Here is a 22,534-nt window from a genome sequence, read left to right as displayed (position 1 = left end):
GATTTAAACATCCATTTTCACTCACTTCTGCAGAAGTACATTCACAGGAGGAGTGAGCGTGAGGAACAGGAGCCTTTACAGCAGGAAGCCACTTCCCTTCTTCACCTGGAATGTTGTATGATCCCTTTCCTTTTTTTATATATGGGAGAAAAAGGATCGTATTGTTAACCTAAATTCCCTTTGTTTAGAAAAGAAACACTCAGGTTGTATTCTCACTAGATTTTTCAGTTTCTGACCATAAAGCTACTAAAAAAACAAAAAACAAAAAACAAACAAAACAAAAAAAAACCCCAACAACCCTAAAAATCTTTGGGCCAAGTGGCCAGATGTAATATATTATTGTGATAGGGCACTTCAACGTCTTACTTGGCTAAATCATTTAAAAAATATAGTTTCTCCTTGGTGACAGATACAAAGTTCTATCTCCATGCCACAAAGTCACCAATTGCGTGGCATAGTGTCAACAATGATTTTATACTTTCCTTCTATACTGTTCATAGAAAATGTACCTAAAAGTCTACAAACAAAACCATGCTTGCTCCTGATTACCTTTTATTGCTTTGATTTGGCAAGCCTTTACTATATTTTCTGGCTCCAATGAACACAAAATTAGCCTAAAATTTGAACCTAACTTCTTTCAGGCTTTCTTTCTCACTTTAAAAAAAATTTTTTTTTAGTAACTTCTATACCCAGCGTGGGACTCAAACTCATGACGACAAGATCAAGAGAAACATGCTCTTCCAACTGAAGCACTTTTTCTTTTAGTTTTTCTGATACCACCAGTCTCAGTAAAGTTCAAGAAGCTAGCCATCCCCACCACTTGCCTTTGGTTACGTCTTCCTTTCAAATGAGTGAATTAGCAAGAAGTGGTTTGTAGAAGATACTCTAGAAACTTACAGGATTAGAAACTCTGGAGCTGCTGAACAACAGGACTGGATTCTTTGAATACTCTGGGATTCAGAGCTCAGGCTCCATGTTTTAAGAAGTCCCTTTCCAATCCTTAGAGTTCTCGAATTTGGATCAGTTTTAGAATTATTTTGAAAGTGGGAGAGAAGCTTCTGATTACATATTCTGTCTGAGGTATTATTTTGAAAAGCAATAACTATCCAGGGGAGGAAAATATGGGAGAATACAGAATTCATATTAAGGGTTTTGATTTTTTCCTTTCTGATGAAAAACAGGCCATTCTAGAAATGGCTTGACTTTCAAGATCAGAGGTTATTTTCGCTTAAATATTTTTTAATGTTTATTTAATTTTTGACAGAGAGAGAGAGAGAGAGAGAGAGAGACAGAGGGTGAGTGGGGGAGGGGCAGAGAGAGGGAGACACAGCCTGTGAGGGAGACACAGGCTCCAGGCTCTGAGCTGTCAGCACAAAGTCCGACGCGGGGCTCGAACTCGCAAACTGCGAGATCATGACCTGAGCCAAAGTTGGACACAACCGACTGAGACACCCAGGCGCCCCCAGAGGTTATTTTCAAGAGCAGCTTTAGATACACAATTAAATTGCACACAAAGTTCCCATATTCCCCCTTACCCCCTCCACCCCCTGTCCTCTCACCCAGGTGCCCTCACTATCAACATCCCTGAACATTTGTTATGGTTGATGAACACACAATGACACATCATTATCAATCCAAGTCCACAGTTTACATTAGGGTTTGCTCTTGGTGATGTTCGCTGATTTCTACTCCCCAGTCTACACACAGAATTGATGTTGGCAATAGAATAAAGGCCCTCAGCAGACAATCCCATGCCCTTTTATTTACTGATAGGCTATTATTAGCAGGTAGATGGGCAGTGTGAAAAAGGGACTTAATATGGTTTTATTTGTTACTCAGACACAATATTTTATTATTTCTCTAAGGCAAAATGGTCAAGTCAGACCTCCCCAGTTAGTATGGTTCCAGCTTTCCATTCCTTGCTCCAGGCCTCAGATCTCTCATACCCTGTTCTACTTGGTTTTCTCACAGGGTTTGTCTCCTTCTAGCCTATTATGTAATTTACTTATTAGTTAACTACCTGCAAGCAAGTAGGAATTTTTGTTGTTCACCGATGTGGCCCCAGTACCCAGAACACTGGCTGGCATGTAGTATTCACTGAATATTTGTCTAATGAATGAATGATTGGGGATACCTTCTAAAAGACAGGGAGTGATTTTGGTTGTGGTTTGGAGGCCTAATTAGCCATGACTAACCAGGTTCTGTAAGCCACTGGTGCTGTATTCCTGGGATCCTTCAAGGTCCCCGCTAGGGCAGTGTGACCATTCTAAGGTGTGATCAGGCTGGAAAGCACAGTGAGGTCTAGACATGTCTGATGTCCCCAACTCTACTTGTTGTATAAACTCTCATTCAACCTGGAAGCCCAATGGGGATAGCACTGTGGCCCCTGGCCAAGAGCAGCGTGGAAAGAGAGCCTTGAATGCTGTGATGCAAAGAAGCCAAGGGACGCTTCTCCACAGGGGTCAGGGGACAGGTGTGTGACACTTAGGAATCTGACCATCCCAAGGGTCCCAATTTGCCCACTCACATACATTCTGGTGAAAATAATGAAACCAAACTCTGGGTCAGTTTACAAATGGGATGGGAAATATTTTTCATGAGTTAGAACTCTACGACGACAACAACAAAAGGAAAAAAAAAACTAAAGGAGCAAAAGAAGTGTGATTAAAAAAAAAAAAACATGAATAGGATAAATTGGGATACAGAACAGTGTACTCAGTGAAAGAGGCAAAAAGTTTTCTTTGCTTTCCTACACAAGATAAACACTCGGGCCAGAGGATGTAAAGGTGGTGGCAGGAGGAGATGAACCACAGTTCCAAGAAGAAAGCAAAGGAAAGAGGAGGAAATCTGAACTTCTCTGACATCCATGCACGGGAAAGGAGAAAAACGACCCTTATGATATTTACAGCATGTGGCAACCTGTACTTATTTATATCCACAAAGCCTAACTATGCTATATTGTTTAAAGACAAAAACATAATTTTCTGGTACGTGTTATTTACTTACTTATCCCAGATTCTCCTCCTGGAACCTAGGCTCCAAGTGGACAAGAGCTATGTGTTTTGCCCTCAGAACAGTTACAGTGGTAACAGTAACAGTGCCTGGCACAAGACAGGCTCTCTAACTCTGAGCAAATGACTACATGAATTAACAGCTCACCACATACTTCCCACTCCACTCCAGTTGAATTTCAAAAAACACTGTTGTTCTTCATGCCATGTAGGAGAATCAAGGTGTTCCTCCTTCCTCTATCAGGTACATGTTCCCAGAACACCAAGTACACAAGGGAATGGAAGGATCCAGTGATGATGTTTTTATTTCTATACTATCTGCCATGCTAATTGATAACTTGAGACAGTTTATGCTGACAGAGTATGCCTCTTCACTGTGGTTCAGTAACTGTGACCAGACGCCAACATCTCTCCTAAGCCACAGGAAATCGAGGAAGGGCCCTCCTTCCCTCAGTTCGCGGGGTTCAGTCAGCCCAGTTCAGAACAGGGGACGCCAGCCCTGTGTCCCCAAGGCTTCAGCTGCTTAAACCAGAAGCTCAGAAATGAGTTGGTGGATGGGCATGAAGAGAACCAGCCACCTCTCACTGTTCGCTCAAGTCCTATGTACATCAGTTCCACAGCTAAACCCTTGATCACATGGGCTGGCTTCACCCTACACCACAGCCAGGGGTAGAATCAGGACAGACTGCCACCGCCACAAGTTTCAGGCGAAGTCCAACAAAAGAAAATCTGGACTAGTTTAATGTAGTGGAGTAAGCCCATAAAAAATGAAAGCTTTGCAAAGCTTCTTCTAGAAAGAGAATAACATGCCTACTAATTAGGTAGATTTTTAGTTACACTGCCATATATCAGCACCGTATTCTAAATTACCTGTTTTATTACTTATAAAATTGTCCAGCTTCTGGAGTAAAAAAATATGGACCAAGGGTCAAAGAAAGTATACTAAAGTATAGTAATTTACAAAGTACTAGAGGTTTTCTAAAAACACATTTTACAATTCAAGTCTTTGCCAAGTAAATGCCTAACAAAATTAGAATTGCAAGCACATTAGAGTGATTATATAACTCTTGAGTTGCAGAAATCAGTATTTAAAAAGACACAGAATTAAAAGGAAATCACCAACTACAAAAGACAGAGTGGATGTGAACGTATTTGCTTTGGTATATTCTTCTGGAACAATAACTTTGACTAGCGAGCATGCGAAGTGACCTGCGCTGTTCTCTGAGTGTAGTTTTTGCAGGGCACAATCATCGGCGGTTATAACTTGGACACTGTTCAGCGAGGGTAGCATCGGAAGCATCAAGCCTGCACCTTTCTGGAATGCAGGAAAACATGCGTCGGGTGTCATCAGTGATTCAGATGGGCTAGCACCCTGGACCCTCAGCCAGGGAACGCTGCGGTCTCTGCAGAACAATTATGTGTTCATGTGGTATATTTCTTAAGAACTCTCGTCCTCAGGTCGAAATATAAAATTAATATAAAGCTCAAATCACTCCAGCATGGATTTCCTTGCAAACCTCTCATGGCCACCTTTAATGATGTTTTTCTCCATTTCCCAACTTTTGATGGCTTCCAAACCCCTCAAAATCTGCTCGCTCAAACCGCACCCCGCACTATCTCTCTTTTGCTTGAAGCCAAATCTGGCATCAGTGTTTTGTCTACTCAGCAGGAGAGCAATTTCAACAATCTCCTGCTTTTTATAAGATCAGTTTATTCTTCCCAATATAATAATTAGTTTCAGATGACCCTGGTCGCTGTTCCTCGGCATGACTCCACTGTGGTACCAGCAAGAAGAGCAGGCACTTCCTGTTACGCTGTTTTTTTTTTTTTTTAGGGCAAAGAATTTCGGTACTACCATGAGCCCAGCACAGAACCTTTGTAATTTACTTCTTTAAAACTTCAGCTGGGTTTTGATTACCTAGATGCTCAAAGAGACAGACTGAAATTACGATTATGGGAATCTCCTGTGCTTACTTTGAAAAAGGTTCAGATGAATTATTCCTCAATGTATCAAACTATAATAAATCATGAAGAACACACATCTTACGAATAAGAACAGTGCTGGATCCCTGCAAACACACAGAGGTGGCAAATAGGGAGCCAATATGGTTATCTCAATGTCTTATACTGCAACTAACTTTAAAGGCGATAATAAATACCCATGGGAAAGAAAATTGCCTGAGAGCTAAGGATGTTAGAGAAATACCTGGAAAATCTCTGTTAACAGTGGTAGAAAAATCACGCAAGACATGTTTACAACGATGAGGATGATCGATATGACCCCTAATCAAAACTGGCAGAGGACGGATTTCCATCAGGGAAGTTGCTCAATGTCTCCTCCAGGTGTACCTAAAATCATCATGTCCTGCACATTTCAACCAATTAATTCAGTACCAGAAAGGAATCATCTGTGAGTATTTTCACCAGCATGACCTTAGGTTATCCTACTTGTGAACCCTAGCAATCCCCAAGCCATGACTGCAGACAGGAGTCACCTTTATGCATACATACTTTGAGGCCTTCAATTATGAGTATCTCTTGGTGCCCTCCAGTCTTTGCCTGCTTAAATAGAAAGCAATCTCCTCTCTGCTTTAACATGAATTAATTGCATGACCCCTTATGGTTTATCTTACCTTCACATGTACGGCCATCTGCTGAAATGGAGAAACCCTGTTCGCAGACACAGTGAAAAGAACCATCTGTGTTTAGACACTCTCCATGAGGATCACAGAGTCCAGGCTGTTCACATTCATTAATATCTGGAATTGAAAAGAGTTCCAAATACGTGAAAAAAATTTTTCCTTTGGTTTCATATGATAGCAGACATATAGTAAGCAAATCTGTCACAAAAGGGTCAGACACTTATTTTGTGGCACAACTATCCTGTCTGTATATATACCAGACCACAAATTGGATTGTTTTAAGAGAGAAACTATTTAGGTCAAATCATATGAATAAGCCAATGTTCAACTATTTTTAATCTACACAAAGAGTATTTTCGCTTTCATAGGTTCAACCTGGAGGCCCCCCCCCATGTTCCCCCCCGCCCCCATTTAATTTTAAGACCTGTTGGAGGCTTACAAACATTCTAACAAAAAATTTCTCTGAGAAATAGTCTTTATCAGTGAGCATGCTGTGTTCCCCTCGCCCTCCTCCATTTCCATGCACACAAATCTGTTCTAACACCAAGCATGCCACACCGCCACCCCATCCTCTCCTACGATGTGAACTTTTTTTTTAAGTTTTTATTTTTGAGAGAGAATGTGCACGTGCGAGTGGGGGAGGGGCAGAGAGGAGAGACAGAGGATCCCAAGTGGGCTCCATGCTGACAGCAGAGAACCTGATCATGATCCAAGCCAAGCTGGATGCTTAACCAGCTGAGCCACCCAGGTGCCCCGATGTGAACTTGAGGGCACAGATGGACACATCTTATTGACAGTGTTTGGCTCCAAGTGGCACTTTACATATGTCTGCCGAATATATAAATGAAATAGACTCCAGTCTATATTTGGTTGAAAATGGATAAAAGAAATAAAAGTACAAGAAAAAGAAGACCTTTCAGACCACGGAAGTGTTCATTACCTGCACAGCTTTGTGATGATGCAATTAGGGAATGAGGATCAAATGCCTAGTGCAGAGCCTAACATACAGCTAAGGGCCAAAAAGTGGTAGCTATGATTATTTTTTTATAATGTTTATTTATTTTGAGAGAGAGAGAGAGAGAGAGCGAGCAAGCATGACCAGGGAAGGGACAGAGAGTAAAAGACAGAAAATCCCTGATGTGGGGCTCCATCTCACGAACTACAAGATCATGACCTTAGTTGAAATCAAGAGTCAGACACTTAGCCGGATGAGTCACCCAGGTGCCCCACTAGCTATGATTATTAAGACTCATGAACAAATAATGCTGTAAACTTGTGTCGGCCATCTTATACTCTGCTTGTCCTGAATGAAGAATGATTATGCTCCTCATGGCCAGGGTCATGATTCACTCCTAAACACTGATAGTACATGAAAGTGAAATGTTCATCAAACTAGTCCTAATCATTTTGGATAGCAGTGCTCACACTGACCACATCAGCAATCCTGGAGAATGGTTCACCTAATCACACTGGTACCGATACAGGCAACTACCTATTTGCACTTGTTTTAATCGTTGTTTTACTCAGCTGTGTCTCTTATTACAACGATTGCCCCTTGAAGAGAACTGCATAGTTGAATGGAGTCCCTAACTCCTACTACAGCACATTCATAATGTATTACGAATATTTGCCCACCACAAAATTTCAGTGATGTTCATTCTCTAATTAAACCATGATTGGTTGAGGAATTCTTAGTTAACTGGGGCCATGAAAACTATCACAGGTTCTTGGCACCTTGCAGGCAGGAACCCTAGTAAGGCTTTTGCCCTACCTTCCTGGAGTCTCCTAAACCCTCCTTTACCTCTTGGTAAAGAGGCCCTTGATACATCTTTCTAGAAGTCCATCTCTAATTCAATTAAAAACACTTACTGAATGCGTTAAAAAAAAAAAGAGTAAAAAACACTTACTGAATGCTTTTTTTAAAAACAAATTTAATGTTTATTTATCTTTGAGGAAGAGATTGAGAGAGACAGAGCAAGAATGGGGGAGGGGCAGAGAGAGAGACACACACAGAATCCAAAGCAGGCTCCAGGCTCTGAGCTGTCAGCCCAAAGCCCGACACGGGGCTTGAACCCATGAATCTCAAGATCACGACCTGAGCCGAAGTCGGACACTTAACCAACTGAGCCACCCAGGCGCCCCTCACTTACTGAATGCTTTCTATGAGAAGGCTGAACAGGCTGGGGCACTGGCCATTTTGAAGCTCACCATGTAACGGGGGGCAGGAGCCAACACGAATAACTGCCAAGCTTAATGGGCACATGGGAAAGGTATGGATTATAAGCCCTTCCTAGTGACTTCTAGAACATGCCGAACCATCAACCCTACAGTTCTCCTCCAGAAAGTCATCCCTTTCTCTGCACCCAGAATGCAGGTGGTCTTCCTTTTACCTGCTCATCTCATTGTGTGATGGAAATGCTGGCAGTATCACTGATTTATTCACTTTTCTGAATTAATCCTTAACTCTTCACCATTCCATCCACCATGTAATTCGCACTAGCTGGCCTAACCACCACTGAATCAAAATAAGAAACCAAGCAGGAATTACTCATGTTTTCTTAACAATACTCCCCCATTTTTGTTATTGGCACTAATTTAAAAATATTTCAAGGAAGAGCAATGAATCATTTTCTATTCGACTATTTCTCAATGTGACTTCACTCTGTGAAATTCTTCACTTCTTTTATAAAATCTCTGATACCTTCTATGATTGGTCTCTACTTACTGGTAATACCTTACATTGGTCACCTCTTTTTAACTCTGACCTTCTCTGGGCTTTTAGTTGCATTCTTTCTTCCGAATCTGCTGCCCTGAGTTACTTCTATCTGGGCAACAAGGTTCAATAAAGTTCCACTGGCCTAGGGGTCAAGCCCAAGGTCCATATCCATCTGGTGAAACCCAAAAGGTTATCCATAGGCTTATTTTATCCTGTGCCTCAATGTTGGCCCTTTAAATGCTGCCAGCTTGCAACTCTTCACAGGGAATAATGTGCATAAATTTCTTGCTTCAAGAGAAGTCACTGATTAACAAATAATTGTCTAAAAAGTTTGATGACAGGAACTGAAGACGAATTCCCAGACTTTTTTCCAGGAAACCGCTAAAAAAGAACAACATGAGTATCTGGAACTAGAGAAACATATGCATTCAATTTGGGTTGTACTTATTGAGGCATTTCTAAACTATGCTGCTAGTAACTCAGCTGAAAGCCAGACTATATTTAAGTTGGGTTTCTTTCATGGGTCCGAGATTCCACAGAAATTCACAGTTTGGCATGTGTAAATCAAAACGCGAAACTGAAGTGTGTTCTGAATCTCAAATGTACGCTGTCACATTCCTACACAGACTATTAACATGGAATTTCCATGCTGTCTGTATCTCAGCATTAATTTTGCTGGGGGAAGAGACTATTACACTTCCAACTGAAAATGCCTTACTGAACATGGAACTATCTTCAGATTGTTAGGTAAAGTTTAAAGCTTACGTCTATCGCACATGGTCATTCAAATATGTTCTATGGTTATTAGCACTGGCATCAATTACATTGTCAGCATTAAAACAAACTCTGAAATCTACGCCCATGTACAGAATGTGACTAGCCATGAGACTAGACAGAAGTAGACCAGTGACTTCAGGCAGAGTGAAAGATCACCAGGCTGTCTCCACTGACACAGCCAAAGGAGAGGATTTAAGACATGCCATTTAGTACATGTCATTGTAAACAGCCTCTAATCAGAGAAGGTGGGTGATGTAGCAAATTCATAGATAATATTCTTTAAACATTACTAAAACCCCCTTTCAGGAATATTTTTCATTTGTTTGGATTTAAGTTTTTCAAGCACACATTGTAATTTATTCTGGAAAACAAGAATCACCCATGTGACAGAGCATGAAGTCAATTTAATAATGATTTAGAGTTCATAAAACATGTTTGGAGGAGTGACATATTTGAGTTGATATCAAATCACAAATTTAATGTACTGAGAGAAGACAGTAGTGCAATTAATAAATCATATGACTAAATTACTTCCTTATGATTTGACTCTAGAAGTTTATGAAATCTGCAATATGAAATCACTATCCACTTACACAAGGCTTGGTTTGCCTCTAGCAGGTCAAAACATTGTGGGGGAAAGGAATTAGAAAAGAACGAGGAGTTAGAAAAGAAAGCATCACTTTTAAACCCAAATGTCTATAATAAAAGCAGGTTACAGTTGTTTTTTAGGGGGCATCTCTTGGCATTTTTATATAAGCCAAGATCCATTTTAAGATGCAAAAGTTGCAAAATGGAAATATTCACACATAATTTTATAATTCAAATATTTCTTCTCTATTGTATTAAATCCAAGCACATTTAATTTCTGCATTGGAAATACTAAACACTTTAAATTCACCTTACTACATCAAGATGGCAAACAAATAGAGGGTATCACAGTATAGTTAAATCTTGGGATCAGTAAGTAAATTAATTTTAAAAGATCTTGAGGCCAGGGCTCATGTCTTTTGTATTTCAGTGACACACAGCTGGGTGTGTGGGTAATGGTACGGACATAGGGTAGAGTAATATTTCAGTACCACATCGTAGAGAGTACAGACCATCTACCCTGTCAAGTACTATACATCTGGGGCATGTGAAAGGAGACACAATTGATGACCATCTACAATAAGAAAGTCACTCATGTCCAGTAGCAGTAGATAAAGAGGAACTCTAACAATCCTTTACTTATATGTACTTTGGGATAGTAATGGAGGAGAGATAATGATGAAAAAAAAATTTATCCAAGTAGCAGAAATGAATCCGTATAAAGGTAAATATAAATGAGAGCCTTCAAAGGAAACAACAGGCATGGATTTATGAAGACTAATGTAAAGGAAAACTTGGGGGGGGGGTGGTGTTTAGATAATCTGATTTTTTAGTCGCAGCATTACTGGTAACTCAGTGTGCTATACTGGGGGGAAAACACTGAATCTCACAGTCTTCTTTATTTTGGCTATAAATGAAGTAATAATCGGTAGGGCAATGTAGAGCAAAACAGCAGAAAAAGATCTTGGATTCGAATCTCAGTTCCACTACTTATTAGGGAGGAGCATGCTAATTAACTTCTCTGATCCTCAGTTACTCATGCACCAAATGGATATTTAAAAAAGCTGCCTGTCGGGGCGCCTGGGTGGCGCAGTCGGTTAAGCGTCCGACTTCAGCCAGGTCAAGATCTCACGGTCCGTGAGTTCGAGCCCCGCATTGGGCTCTGGGCTGATGGCTCAGAGCCTGGAGCCTATTTCAGATTCTGTGTCTCCCTCTCTCTCTGCCCCTCCCCCATTCATGCTCTGTCTCTCTCTGTCCCAAAAATAAATAAACGTTGAAAAATAAATAAATAAATAAATAAAAAAGCTGCCTGTTCAATTCTCTAAAAATCCCTGAGGTACCTATAGTAATCGGCACACAGTAGGTGTTTGATTAAAGCTCTTGTGATTGGTGCTGTGTTCTTATTAGTACCTTGTTTCCTCTACACCTTTGTTTGGGAGATGAACTGTGATAGCCCTTTGAAGAAATAGGAAATCCTATCTTCTATACCTTTATACTTTTGACCAAATTATTAATGAGGTTTTTTAGGAAGAGGAAAAGCTGGATACAGGATAAAACAGGGATCAAGACAAGGAAAGATAAATACCAGCAATGAGACAAAATGAAATACACCCACGAAGGACACAAAAAAGCCAGACTTTATAATATAGCACCAAGATTGGCCCGTGGAAGGAACAGCAAAGTACAGGTGACCTCAGTTGCCACGATAGTTTGCAAAGCTGGCACACAGTTCCAAAAGGCAGGAGTTTCGGTTACCATGGTGCAGTGCAAAGTGAGAACTTCTCATACTTGATGCAGACCCAAGAAAGATATTTTAATACCATTAACTGGCACAGCTCATTTATATACAAATGGGTAAAGCCACAGACTATATTCAGAAAGCATCACAGAACTGAACAACTATGTAAATTAGGACTTAAAAAACAGAGAAATACCTTGACATCCTTTATTGTCATTTAGCTGGAATCCATCTGGACACGTACAATCATAGGACCCTTCGGTGTTAATGCAGTCTCCTCCTTGGCAAACACTCTTGTCCTCCAAGCATTCATTGATATCTATAAGTCAATTAAAATAATTTTAAAGGTGGAATAAACTATATTTAAAAAAACTAAACATTACCCTTACACATAAAAGAACATTGTTTTACATCTCACACAATACATGATTTTTAATGGAGGACAGATTTCTAACTATTAGAGTTTTTTGAAATGAAGTATTTTGAAAAGATTTTGGCTTTGAACAATACGTAAATTAAAGTTTCAACATCAAATGAAATTTGCAAGAGGAAAAGTCAAAACTCTGTACTAAACAATTTACTTGTTTACATTCTTGGTGATAATAGGGAATAAAAAAGATTCTTCAAATATGTATTAAGAATATCTTGAGCATCTATTTATACAAGATCCTGTACTATGCATTACAAGAAAAATTTGAAAGTATTTGGCATGATTCATGCTCACAAAGAGAAATGACTGTTCAAAGAAACCCAAATTATATTAATCAAAATGAACACGAAATATCACATTGTTTTATAAGTTCAAAAAAATTTAAGCTAAGAGTTGTCAAAATATATAATCACTTGTCAAAAGAATGGTACCAACTTCACGTGTCACATGGATTTAGAGAAGAGGTATCATAAAAAAACAAAGGTGGCTTTGCCTAACAGAAGGGATTTACTTGAGGCCTGGACAGCAGGGTGGAAAGTGGAGGAGGGGAAGAAGAGGAAATTTTGGAGGGAAAGGGAATCAGCAAGATCAAAAGCTTCACTGAAGCCACTTACTCAGCAGCTATCACCAATAGGTTTGAGGTTGACTGGATTCTTTAAATGTATGTATTTATAGCATATGTGCAACTAAACATGGTTTACGTTACCAATAATGAGTTCTGACTGTGAGCGTGTGAGACAATTAATGACCCCCCTCATGGCATGAATGCTGGGCAGATCTTTCAAGAGGGCTGTTTATTACCACATTTACTTCCAGTCAGAGCTCATTATCCCTAACACAGTCCATGACTCCCTCTTCTGTTGTCTGTGCAGGATTTCAATTATTAGCACTGCAGAAAGCTGAGGAACAAAAACGTCTTTGTTTTCTCAGAATTCTGGCATAGGATGGCATTTCTTGCAAATAATTATGATTGCTGTGAAAATGCATGAGAAGTTCCAGGAAGAAGTGAACATGGAGACCGCTATAGTCTCAACCTCCCTCGCTGTCTCGTTCAAAATGCTGGCACACCAGCTTAAATTTTCCTCATAGAACCCAATCCACTTAACTAACTGGCTCCTGTACCATTCATGAGTCAAATAAAAGAGAAATAAGAAAGCAGCTTATAATTTTATTCCACCAAAAGAAAAACAAGTTATACTTGTTTTATGCTTCCCCTAGATCAAAATGTTTCTGAATCCTGATCCTAAAAATAAAACCCAGCCGATGTGACTTTGTCAAAACTGAAGTGGGTTATCACTTTTTCCGACTTCACTGACGTATAACTTATATACAATACGTGCATCTAATTTTAAGAATCCAGTTCGATGACTTTTGACAAATGTAGATACATTCTTGTGACCACGGTCGGAATCAAGGTACAGGCATTTCTGTATCGGTTTACATCTGCTGGGATCACTGTTGGATTCTTCTATCATTGCAAAATGCAATCATTTTTTAAGGAACTGTGAGAGATCTCTGTAAGAATGCTATTCTGTAGTTACAGACCTAAGGCTTGTGACATTTCCCTTTGACTCTTTTGCCAGTCTGACCTTAAAATTTCCATTCATAATTCATCTAATGACTTGGGTGTTACAACTGCCATGGAAGAGACACTAAAAGAAAATTATGCACGAGACAGGTAAGAGCATATGCAGGCATAAGTGTCCCCATGAAATGTGAATACGCCACAGAATATTTTGTGCACCAGCGAACTGACCCTTGCTAAATCAAGATGTCTAAAAGATTTCTAATTGAGAATAGGCTTTTAGATATAAATTCTATGAAAATAATTTATAAGCCCCAAATCTCTGATTTATTTTCAATAATGACTGTGCCAAATGGGAATAAATGCTAGTCTACTATGAATCTTTGCCTTAAAATATGCATTAAATGAATCAACTGGACCAGCCATAGGAAAAAAAAAAAAGGTGTAGGCATTTCCATCACCCTAAAAATTTCCTTGTGCCCTTTTTCTGTGTGGCTTCCTCTGATCAGCACAGTGTCTTTGAGATTGATCTAAGTTACTGTGTGTACCAACAGCTCTCTCTTCTTTATTGCTTAGTACTGTGCCATATGAAGGTGCCGCAATTCGTTGACCCATTTACTTAGGATGAGTAGCTGAACTGTTTACAGTGTGGCTATTATGCATAAAGTTTTGATAAACATTCATGTGTACATCTACGTGTAACCAGAAGCTTTCATTTTTCCTTGAGTAAATTCCTAGGGGTAGAGTAGCTGGGTCACAGAGTAAGTTTACTTGTGATAAAACAGCCTCCTAAGGTGGCTACACCACTTTACATTCCCAAGGCAGGCGTAAGAGCTCCAGGTTTCCATATTTATCCTAACAGCTCTACAGCTATTCTAATGAGTGCTGAGTAGATGGTTGGTTTTGTGATTTACCTTTCTGTGTTCTGTAGGAAACTGAGATAACCAAGGAAAGGCATATTTGATTATCAGCATTATGTGAAAAAATCCCAATTCAAAAAAGATAAAGGAGAGTCCTGAGAACATGCATTTCATCAACAAGAGAAATACTCCATTACCTAGATGTTTGCCTTAGCATAATGGAAGCATATCAGCTTTGTTCACACTACTTTAAAATAATTTCATGTTCATGCATTTTTCAAAATCTAAGAGAAATGACATGTGAGAAAAAGAAACAATACCTCGTGTTTATAAATAACTGTGTAGATTGGAAAACTCAGTGCACTAGAGTCTGATTTAATCTAAATTTTTTTCAGACCTGAATTCAGATCTTCAAAGAGAAAAAAAAAAAAGTAGTTGAATGTTAAAAGAGCCCAACAGGGGACTGTCCTGCAACACCACCTAGGGTGGCACGAAAGACAGACAGAGCCCTTCTAGGATTGGAGCAACAGGCTTTAAGGAAACAAGAGTTAATCTTGGTTACTCCTTCACTGCTAAATCCTAAGTCCTTTGCATTGGTCAAAATCGCCAGGACTCTCTACCCTGTTAAATCCCATGGTCAGTCCTGGCCTACATCTTCCCCAGCAGCAATATGTGTCAAACATTCATGTCAAAGTTCATGACTCCCTAATCTCTGAAGTGTTTTCTTCTCTTAGATTTTGATTTTCCTCTTTCCTCTCCTGCCACATGTTCTCAATCCCCTTTGCTAATTCCTATTCTCCTCCTCACTTATAAATGAAAGGCCAGGACTCCATCTTTGGACCCCTTCTCTCTTCTAGCCATACTCACTCCCTTGGTGATGTCTTCCAATTTTATGGCTTAAACACTATCTCTATACATGTTAATGATTCCAAACCCAGGACTCACCCCTGAATTCCACATGCACAGTTCCAACTGCCTTTCAGAGATCTTCATTCAGATACTCATTATAGACATCCCAAACTTAAAGTGCGCAAGTTAAACTCCTAGTCTCTTCTACAAAGCCTATTTCTCAGTGCCTTTGCATCTGCTAGTCCTTTGAACGGAATGGTCTTCCTATAAATAATCAAATGCCATTATCTCAAAGAAACTTCTGCTTGCCTCTTTAAGATCACCCCCCTCCCTCCACACTCTCTGTATATCCTCCTTTATTTTCCTCCATAGTGTTTACTGCCACTTAATGAACTATATGTTTTACTTGTTTATCATGTGCATCGTTAACTCCCTCACTAGAATGTTACCTCCACAAAGGCAGAAATTGCCTGTTTGCTTTATTGCTGTATATCCTGTACCCAGATCAGTACCTGGCACAAACTGGCACTCAGGTATTTGTTGAATGAATGCATACATGAAAACATGAGTGATTCTGACTTGGAATGAAGTGTCATAGGAAACAAATACTAGCACTTCTTCTCACCTTTTTGGATTGGTCCACAAAGAGAAGACCGAGAGAGACGGGCCACAGAAAGAGTGAATCCTGTATCGTTCTGAGGTTTTGCAAGGGACTAGCATGGAGCAAACACTGTGACAGGGTAAGGAAGATGCTAAGGGAGGTATGGAAGGAGAGACTGTATCTAGAAGGGGAACATGTCCAAGGCAGAGCCTTTGATGGCTGCGATGCCAAGGCCTCTAACGACCGGGACAGCTGAGGCCACCCTTCACAGACTGAGTGGCTACCGAGCATGCTGGAGTAAGTAACACACAGAAATTAGCACAATCCTTGGGATTCTGACTCTGCGAGAAGGCCAGCAGAATTGTAGGGTAACACTGCAAGAAAACAAGGCCCTTGCCAGAGTTATTAGAGGAAAGTTACACATGTAAATACAAAAGCCAACAAGAAAGACGGTTCTTCCTCCCACGGCTGTGAGAGGGGTGTGAACAGTAACAGCTCAGTTAATTACAGCTACATAACACTGGGGAGGGTCAGAAACACCACTAGTTGAGAATTAGCAGGCTGAAGTGCTATTATAGTTTCAAAGGGAGCACTGAATTAGTTGAATGGACTCCAGTCCTATTTATAACCTAGAACACTAGGGAAATGAGCCCTGACTTTAAGAGAAAAAGGACTGATTATATACTCCAAAAGAAACTTTCTTATTGAATATATATTAACAATGATGAGCAAATTGGCTAAAAAGCTTTTGTTTGGCTTTTCACACAACTGATGTTGATAGAATAAAAATTCCGGACTTCTGATGAGACGGTTACACATGAAAACAGCCAAAAAAAAGGAGCATGCCTTCTACTGAGGACCAATCAATGGCCTGGTTACCCTCTTGGCCAGGTCAGAGATTTGGGCAGGAGAGATGCTGGGGGTCAATTTAGGTTTTCAATGCCTTAGCATGTGTCTTGTCACATACTTACTTCTGAAATAGGTTGTTCATGACTAGCTCCCAGCTACACGCCCTCTTCTCCCACCTTGGAAAGCCACCATGTTGAACCACCCATATGTGCTGGAGTTCCCAATACCTGATTTCTCAAGCAAATTTCATTACTTTGGTTTATCACTTGTTTGCCTATTTATCAAGAGGTATGTTAATTATAACTTTTCACTGGAGTTATCAGCCCTTTAAAGAACACCATTATCTTAAGATCAAATCCTAGATGATTTGCTGAATCAGCAGTAACAACATCTTAGGGCCTCTGCAACTGCCCCCAACTGCCCTCCAGAAAGGTTGTCCATGCTGGCACAAAGTTCTTTCGTTAATAAAACAGGAGGCTATAAAGTATAACAATCTTTCCCAACCAACAGGGACTGACAAATGAGAAAGCTATCATAGCCATTTTTCAATGTATGACACACTGTGCCACAAAGATGTCACATTTGTGTCACAAACCACTCACTAAAAACCTCATGTGCTTCTCTCCAGAGTGGGGTTCAGACCCTCACTCACAACTCTAACTCTCCATGTGAGACACAACCCTGCCAAGCTCACATTCCTGGTTTCACAACTGACAGGGCTTACTTGCAGTACAACAGAGGGTAAATTGGGAAAAAATGGTTAGTTGGGTAGACAGTGAGCAGAGACAATTCACATGTCAACAGGCTGGTGACAGACCAGCCCTGCAGCCCAGACCACCCCAGGGGTTCTGAGGCATGGCCAGGCAGTGGTGTAGTAGGTAGTTAATATTTACACCATGCTGTATACCTGGCGTATCTTTTAGACCTATTTAGGCAAAACGCTCAAAACTGAATTAAACTTTAGCTCTTAAAAACTTTTCAGGAATCTAGAAAATTACTTTGTGTTTACTTGTTTGGATGCTGGACCTACATACACAAGGTGTTACCGTTCAGAACTATATACCTAGGAGAAACCATCTAAAGCTGAGAGAAGCTAGGGCTAATTCAATTATTTACTCCTTTAGTTGGCATAATTCTTCTAGAAAACAGTTCTAAGCAGTGCAAGGAAAGCCTGCATTCTACCAGCTTCTTTTCATTATTTGTGTGACCATGAGGCAAATGTTTTTCCAGGGACCTAATGTCCTCAACTGTGAAGTCCAAAGGTTGGATTCAAGAAGAGAAGCCAGGATGATGTCCAGATCTCTCTAGGACTCTGCAAACAAGAGCAGTTCTCACCTTCACAGTGGTCTCCAAGGGTGGATGCTCTGTAACCCTGGTCACAAACACAGAGGAAGGAGCCCTCTGTGTTCCTGCACTGTCCATTACTGCAGAGATGATGATGCTGACATTCATCAATATCTAGGAACCAGAGGGTAAAAAGAAACTGTAGAAGTGGTGCTTTAAAAATATTTTTAATCATGCATGTAAAAAAAGGTCTATAAACTATCTAGTTTATAATTAATTTAGCCTCTTCATTAAACTGATCTCTAATAAAAGGTCATGAATCCTCCAGTAGGAAAAATCCAGATGAACTTAAAATCTTAACCTGTGAGCTAAGAATCTGCACATATTCATCCCAATATTTACTGATGGGTGGCAAATGCTTTGCTGTTATCTATAAACCTGAATGAAGCTTCCTGAGTCTCTTGTACAGGTTCAAATAGAACACTCTTGAGTTTAAAAGCATTTATGCCTATAATAAAGCAGAGGTCAGCAAACTACAGCCCACTTCCTACTGCTGTAAACAAAGTTTTCCTGGAAAACAGCATCACATATTCATGTACTGTATGTGTACATATACATGTGTACATATTCATGTACTGTATGTGTACATATACATGTACACATATTCATGTCCACATATTCATGGTCTCCTGTACAGGAGAAGTTTGCCGAAGTGTCAAGTCAATGAATGTCTTCATTTCTTTTTCACGGATATACCTGTCAGCCCCCTAACAATTAGACTTCCCTAGTTTTTCTTTCCTTTCCCTCTCTCCCTCTCTCTCTCTGAATGATTTGCTGGCCAAATCTAATGGCCCTTCCCTCCTCTCAGCCAATCTGATATCTACATTGCCACTGAATCTCTCTCTTCCTTAACCCACATATCCTCAGCTTAGAGATGATTTGTTTTGTAACCTCAACCCTGAGCTCAGGCTAAAGCACACTCGTGTCCTATCCACACAATAGAACACACAATGATACAATACACGTATTCAGCTATTTTACCCTTAGATTTTAAGTTTCTTGAGGGCAGGGACTATGTCTACCACATCCTTTATTACTTAAGTGATCTAGTGTTTTACAGTGAACAGGCATTAATTCATGTTGCTGTTGACAGACTTTGTTCCTCACATCTGAGCACACTTATCTACTGCTGGCAATGTGATTCTAGAAGAGTCAACAAAAACATCAGTTTCACAGCGACCCCTCACAACTCTGCTCTCCTCACTCTGCTTACAGCATCAATTTGATTATCATGGCATTTTAGCACCTAAAATCGGTTTTCCCCGATGGATAATCTGGTGGGTGGTTTTGCATGTGTCTGACTTATTTTTGGTACTGACATCACAGGCTCTTCAAAATAAGGGATGCTGAACAGGATAGCCTGATTATCTTATCTGTAGGTTTCTCTTATTATACATACATTTGTAGTATTTTATGCATGATGGGCATTTGATAAATGCTTGGCTAATTAACAATTAAGGTCAAAAGTCACAAAGTAAAGTATAAATACTTTGAGACAGACTTGCAGAATCCAGAACAAGTTACTTAATTTATCTGTGTACATGGATATGCTTGTGTGTGTTCTTCTCTTCTAGACTGGCTATTGTAATGTCTTTCCATGTTCAAGAAGGGGAAAATTGGGGACTGTTCTGATAATACTGGTAGATCTCGTTATAGGACCATCACATATTGTCTTTTATAATAGCATCCCAAGAGATATTGGTACTCACTATTCAAAGTTTACATATAGACATGGATAGGATTTGTTTCCTTATAATAAACAAATTGGCCTTGTAGAGTGTGTATTCTGTTCTTAAATGAAATTCAAATGATCTTTCTTTTCAAAAACTCGAGACACTTGATACTTGTCACAGGTGAAACCATAAATATCTTCAATCTCAGGAAGCATGTACTTATTGAGAAGTAAAGTGATTCTGCATGAGGTTCAATGAAATACATATACTTTTACTCTAAGGTCAACCACAGTAAGGTCCAAAATACTATCACTGGTGGGAACAGGATTTATTTCACAAACCTTATCAGTGATATGAGGGGGATGCTACTTATTGCAATCTTGCTGAAAATTCTTGTTCGGTAAAATTTTTTTAAAAAGGAAAAATGGTGAAAAGCTGACTACACACAAAAACTAAGGTCATTAACATTCCACAGCCTAATACTGGGCTGATATAGTAACATTCTAATTGCTGAAATCCTAGTAGGTAAAACTTACAAATGAATTTAATGGAACTGATTTTCTGCAGTAAGGAATTACACAGAGAGCAATAATTTTCCTTCCTAATATTAATGCTCAGCCACTGCTCACAAATACCTTTTTTTCAAATTTAGCCCTTTTCCATCCTGTGCTATTGACTTTTCTGACTTAAGCTGAGGTCCCTTGCTTTCTTGCACCATTAAGCAATCATCCAGGTTGTTTCTGAAAGACACACTCACTTCACGGAGGACACTTTTTTCAGGGCAGGTGCCTCTAACTAAAATCACAGTAGGTCACGTAACCACACTCCTACCTTCACACTGGTCTTTTGCTGCTGACAGCTGGTAGCCCTGCCCACAGGTACACCGGAAGGAGCCCTCAGTGTTCTTGCACTGCCCATTTATGCACAGATTCCCCTGCTGACACTCGTCAGTATCTGTAAATATAAACAAGGACAAGTTTTTTAAATTAGGTCTCTATCTTATCGAAACTCTGAGACTACAAATCAAGCTATAAGACCACGTCCTAAAGATCAATGTCTAACTACTGTTTTCTTCTAAAAATATATTATTTTTTTTAATTTTTTAAACGTTTACTTATTTATTTTTGAGAGAGGGCGAGCGAGTGAGTGCGCGTCAGAGTGCGCACAGTGGGAGAGGGGCAGAGAGGGAGGGAGACACAAAATCCAAAGCAGGCTCCAGGCTCTGAGCGGTCAGCACAGAGCCCAACACAGGGCTGGAACCCATGAACTGTGAGATCATGACTTGAGCCAAAGTCGGACACTTAACCGATTGAGCCACCCAAGCGCCCCTAAAAATATCTTATTATTTAAAATGCATCTGAAAGTTTTTGCCAGGAGAATTCCATTTGTTGCAATCCTTCCCCTCAAGTAGTACTAACAATTATCTGTTTCCTGATCGAAGTTGTATTTCTTATCCTGTCATGCGGCATTAATCTTTTGAATTATATCCTGATAGAAGCAAGGTGTCAGATTATCCCATGTTTCCTGAAATAGCTCCCAACACTATTACTGTAATAGGACCTCATGAATTCATTTTTAATTTTTTAAGAAAAATTAGCTTTACTAGCAATTTTTGTTTCACTTATTTATAAATAAAAGGCATCACAACACAGTAAGTCCTGACTGCCAACAGAGAAATGAAATAAGCGAGCTGAATTTCATTTGAAGAATTATTTTCTACCTTTCCAAATGCTCTAAGTCTATTAGCTTTAGGAGGGGTCGACAGCAAAGAACAGCCTACACCGTATTTTCTTTCAGCACATTCAATTAAATACTTGAGATGTCAGCTTAAGATCTTAAGACCAACAACAGCTCGTGTAGCCTGTTGGATCTCATGTAACGTCTGACAACATTTTTAGTGCCTTGGACTCTTTCTGACTTTCTCAAAGAAGATGACAAATTAAGCATTCCCATGTGAAGATGTCTGCAGCGAAAATATACCGTCCATTCTAAGCACTGTCCAAGCAGACATCTTACATAAGTTACTCATTTATGTTGGGAATACTGTCAGAAGTAATTCATTTTAAGTAATGACACACACATTTGGAACAACTTGAGGTAATCCAGTTATCTTGAATAAGGTGATCTTTGGGTCTTTAAGATGACCAAGGGGGAACCCCTTTTTCTTTTCTGATGAGGCACAAAATTCCTATGACAAAAGAACACTTTCTAATAAAATAGGCATGCAGGACAAAAGTCTTCTCTCTCTTGTGCCAAAAGATAAATAGAAAGTATCATTTTCACCAAGCATGATTTCTTTAAGGGGCTTTTTAAACATATTATTATGACAAATCCAGCCCAGAGTTAAAACAGAGATTATCCCTAGGTATTTATAAATTTAGGACATACAGTGCTTAAATGTACAAAGAGATAACAAAGACACAGATACACAAAAGATACAAAGAAACAAATACTGATTTAATATACTAGATGATATGCTTACAACCTGAAAAAAAGTTTTCAGGACCTTTAGTGACATGAAAACAAAGTTAATATTTAGCACTAAGGTGAAATTGGCAGTTGTTGCAATATTGGAAAAGGGACAGATTTTTAATTTTTTTAATATTTATTTATTTTGAGAGACAGAGTGAAAGAGAGAGAGAGAGAGCAAGAGAGCACAAGCGGGGGAGGGGCAGAGAGAGGCAGTGACACAGAATCCGAAGCAGGCTCCAGGCTCTGAGCTGTCAGCACAGAGCCCGATGTGGGGCTCGAACCCACAAACCATGAGATCATGACCTGAGCCGAAGTCAGACACTTAACCAACTGAGCCACCCAGGCGCCCCGGAAAAAGGATAGATTTAAGATCTGGGAAGAATTTACATCTTTGAGCTGATGTAGTTTGGGAAAGACTATGAAATTATTAGAGGAAAAAGGATGTTATGCGATTTATTA

General features: G+C 39.7%; 1 protein-coding gene across 10 annotated transcripts in view; it reads right to left on the bottom strand.

Moving 5' to 3' along the window:
• The window catches only part of LTBP1 (latent transforming growth factor beta binding protein 1), a 406,323-nt gene that overhangs the window by 75,067 nt on the left and 308,722 nt on the right, over positions 1-22,534 (bottom strand). For all 10 annotated transcript variants that reach the window (XM_040496475.1, XM_040496477.1, XM_040496480.1 and 7 more), the window contains 4 exons: positions 20,435-20,557; positions 17,922-18,044; positions 11,669-11,791; positions 5,645-5,770 (listed from right to left, as the gene is read on the bottom strand). In XM_040496475.1, the coding sequence (XP_040352409.1) occupies positions 5,645-5,770; positions 11,669-11,791; positions 17,922-18,044; positions 20,435-20,557 (495 nt within the window). The remainder of the gene's footprint in view (positions 1-5,644; positions 5,771-11,668; positions 11,792-17,921; positions 18,045-20,434; positions 20,558-22,534) is intronic.

This window comes from Herpailurus yagouaroundi, unplaced genomic scaffold (genome assembly GCF_014898765.1).
Source record: "Herpailurus yagouaroundi ecotype Mexico unplaced genomic scaffold, PumYag 188, whole genome shotgun sequence".
Taxonomy (NCBI): domain Eukaryota; kingdom Metazoa; phylum Chordata; class Mammalia; order Carnivora; family Felidae; genus Herpailurus; species Herpailurus yagouaroundi.
The sequence above is the reverse complement of the archived record's forward strand: the minus strand, read 5'-3'. Positions and strand labels throughout refer to the sequence as shown.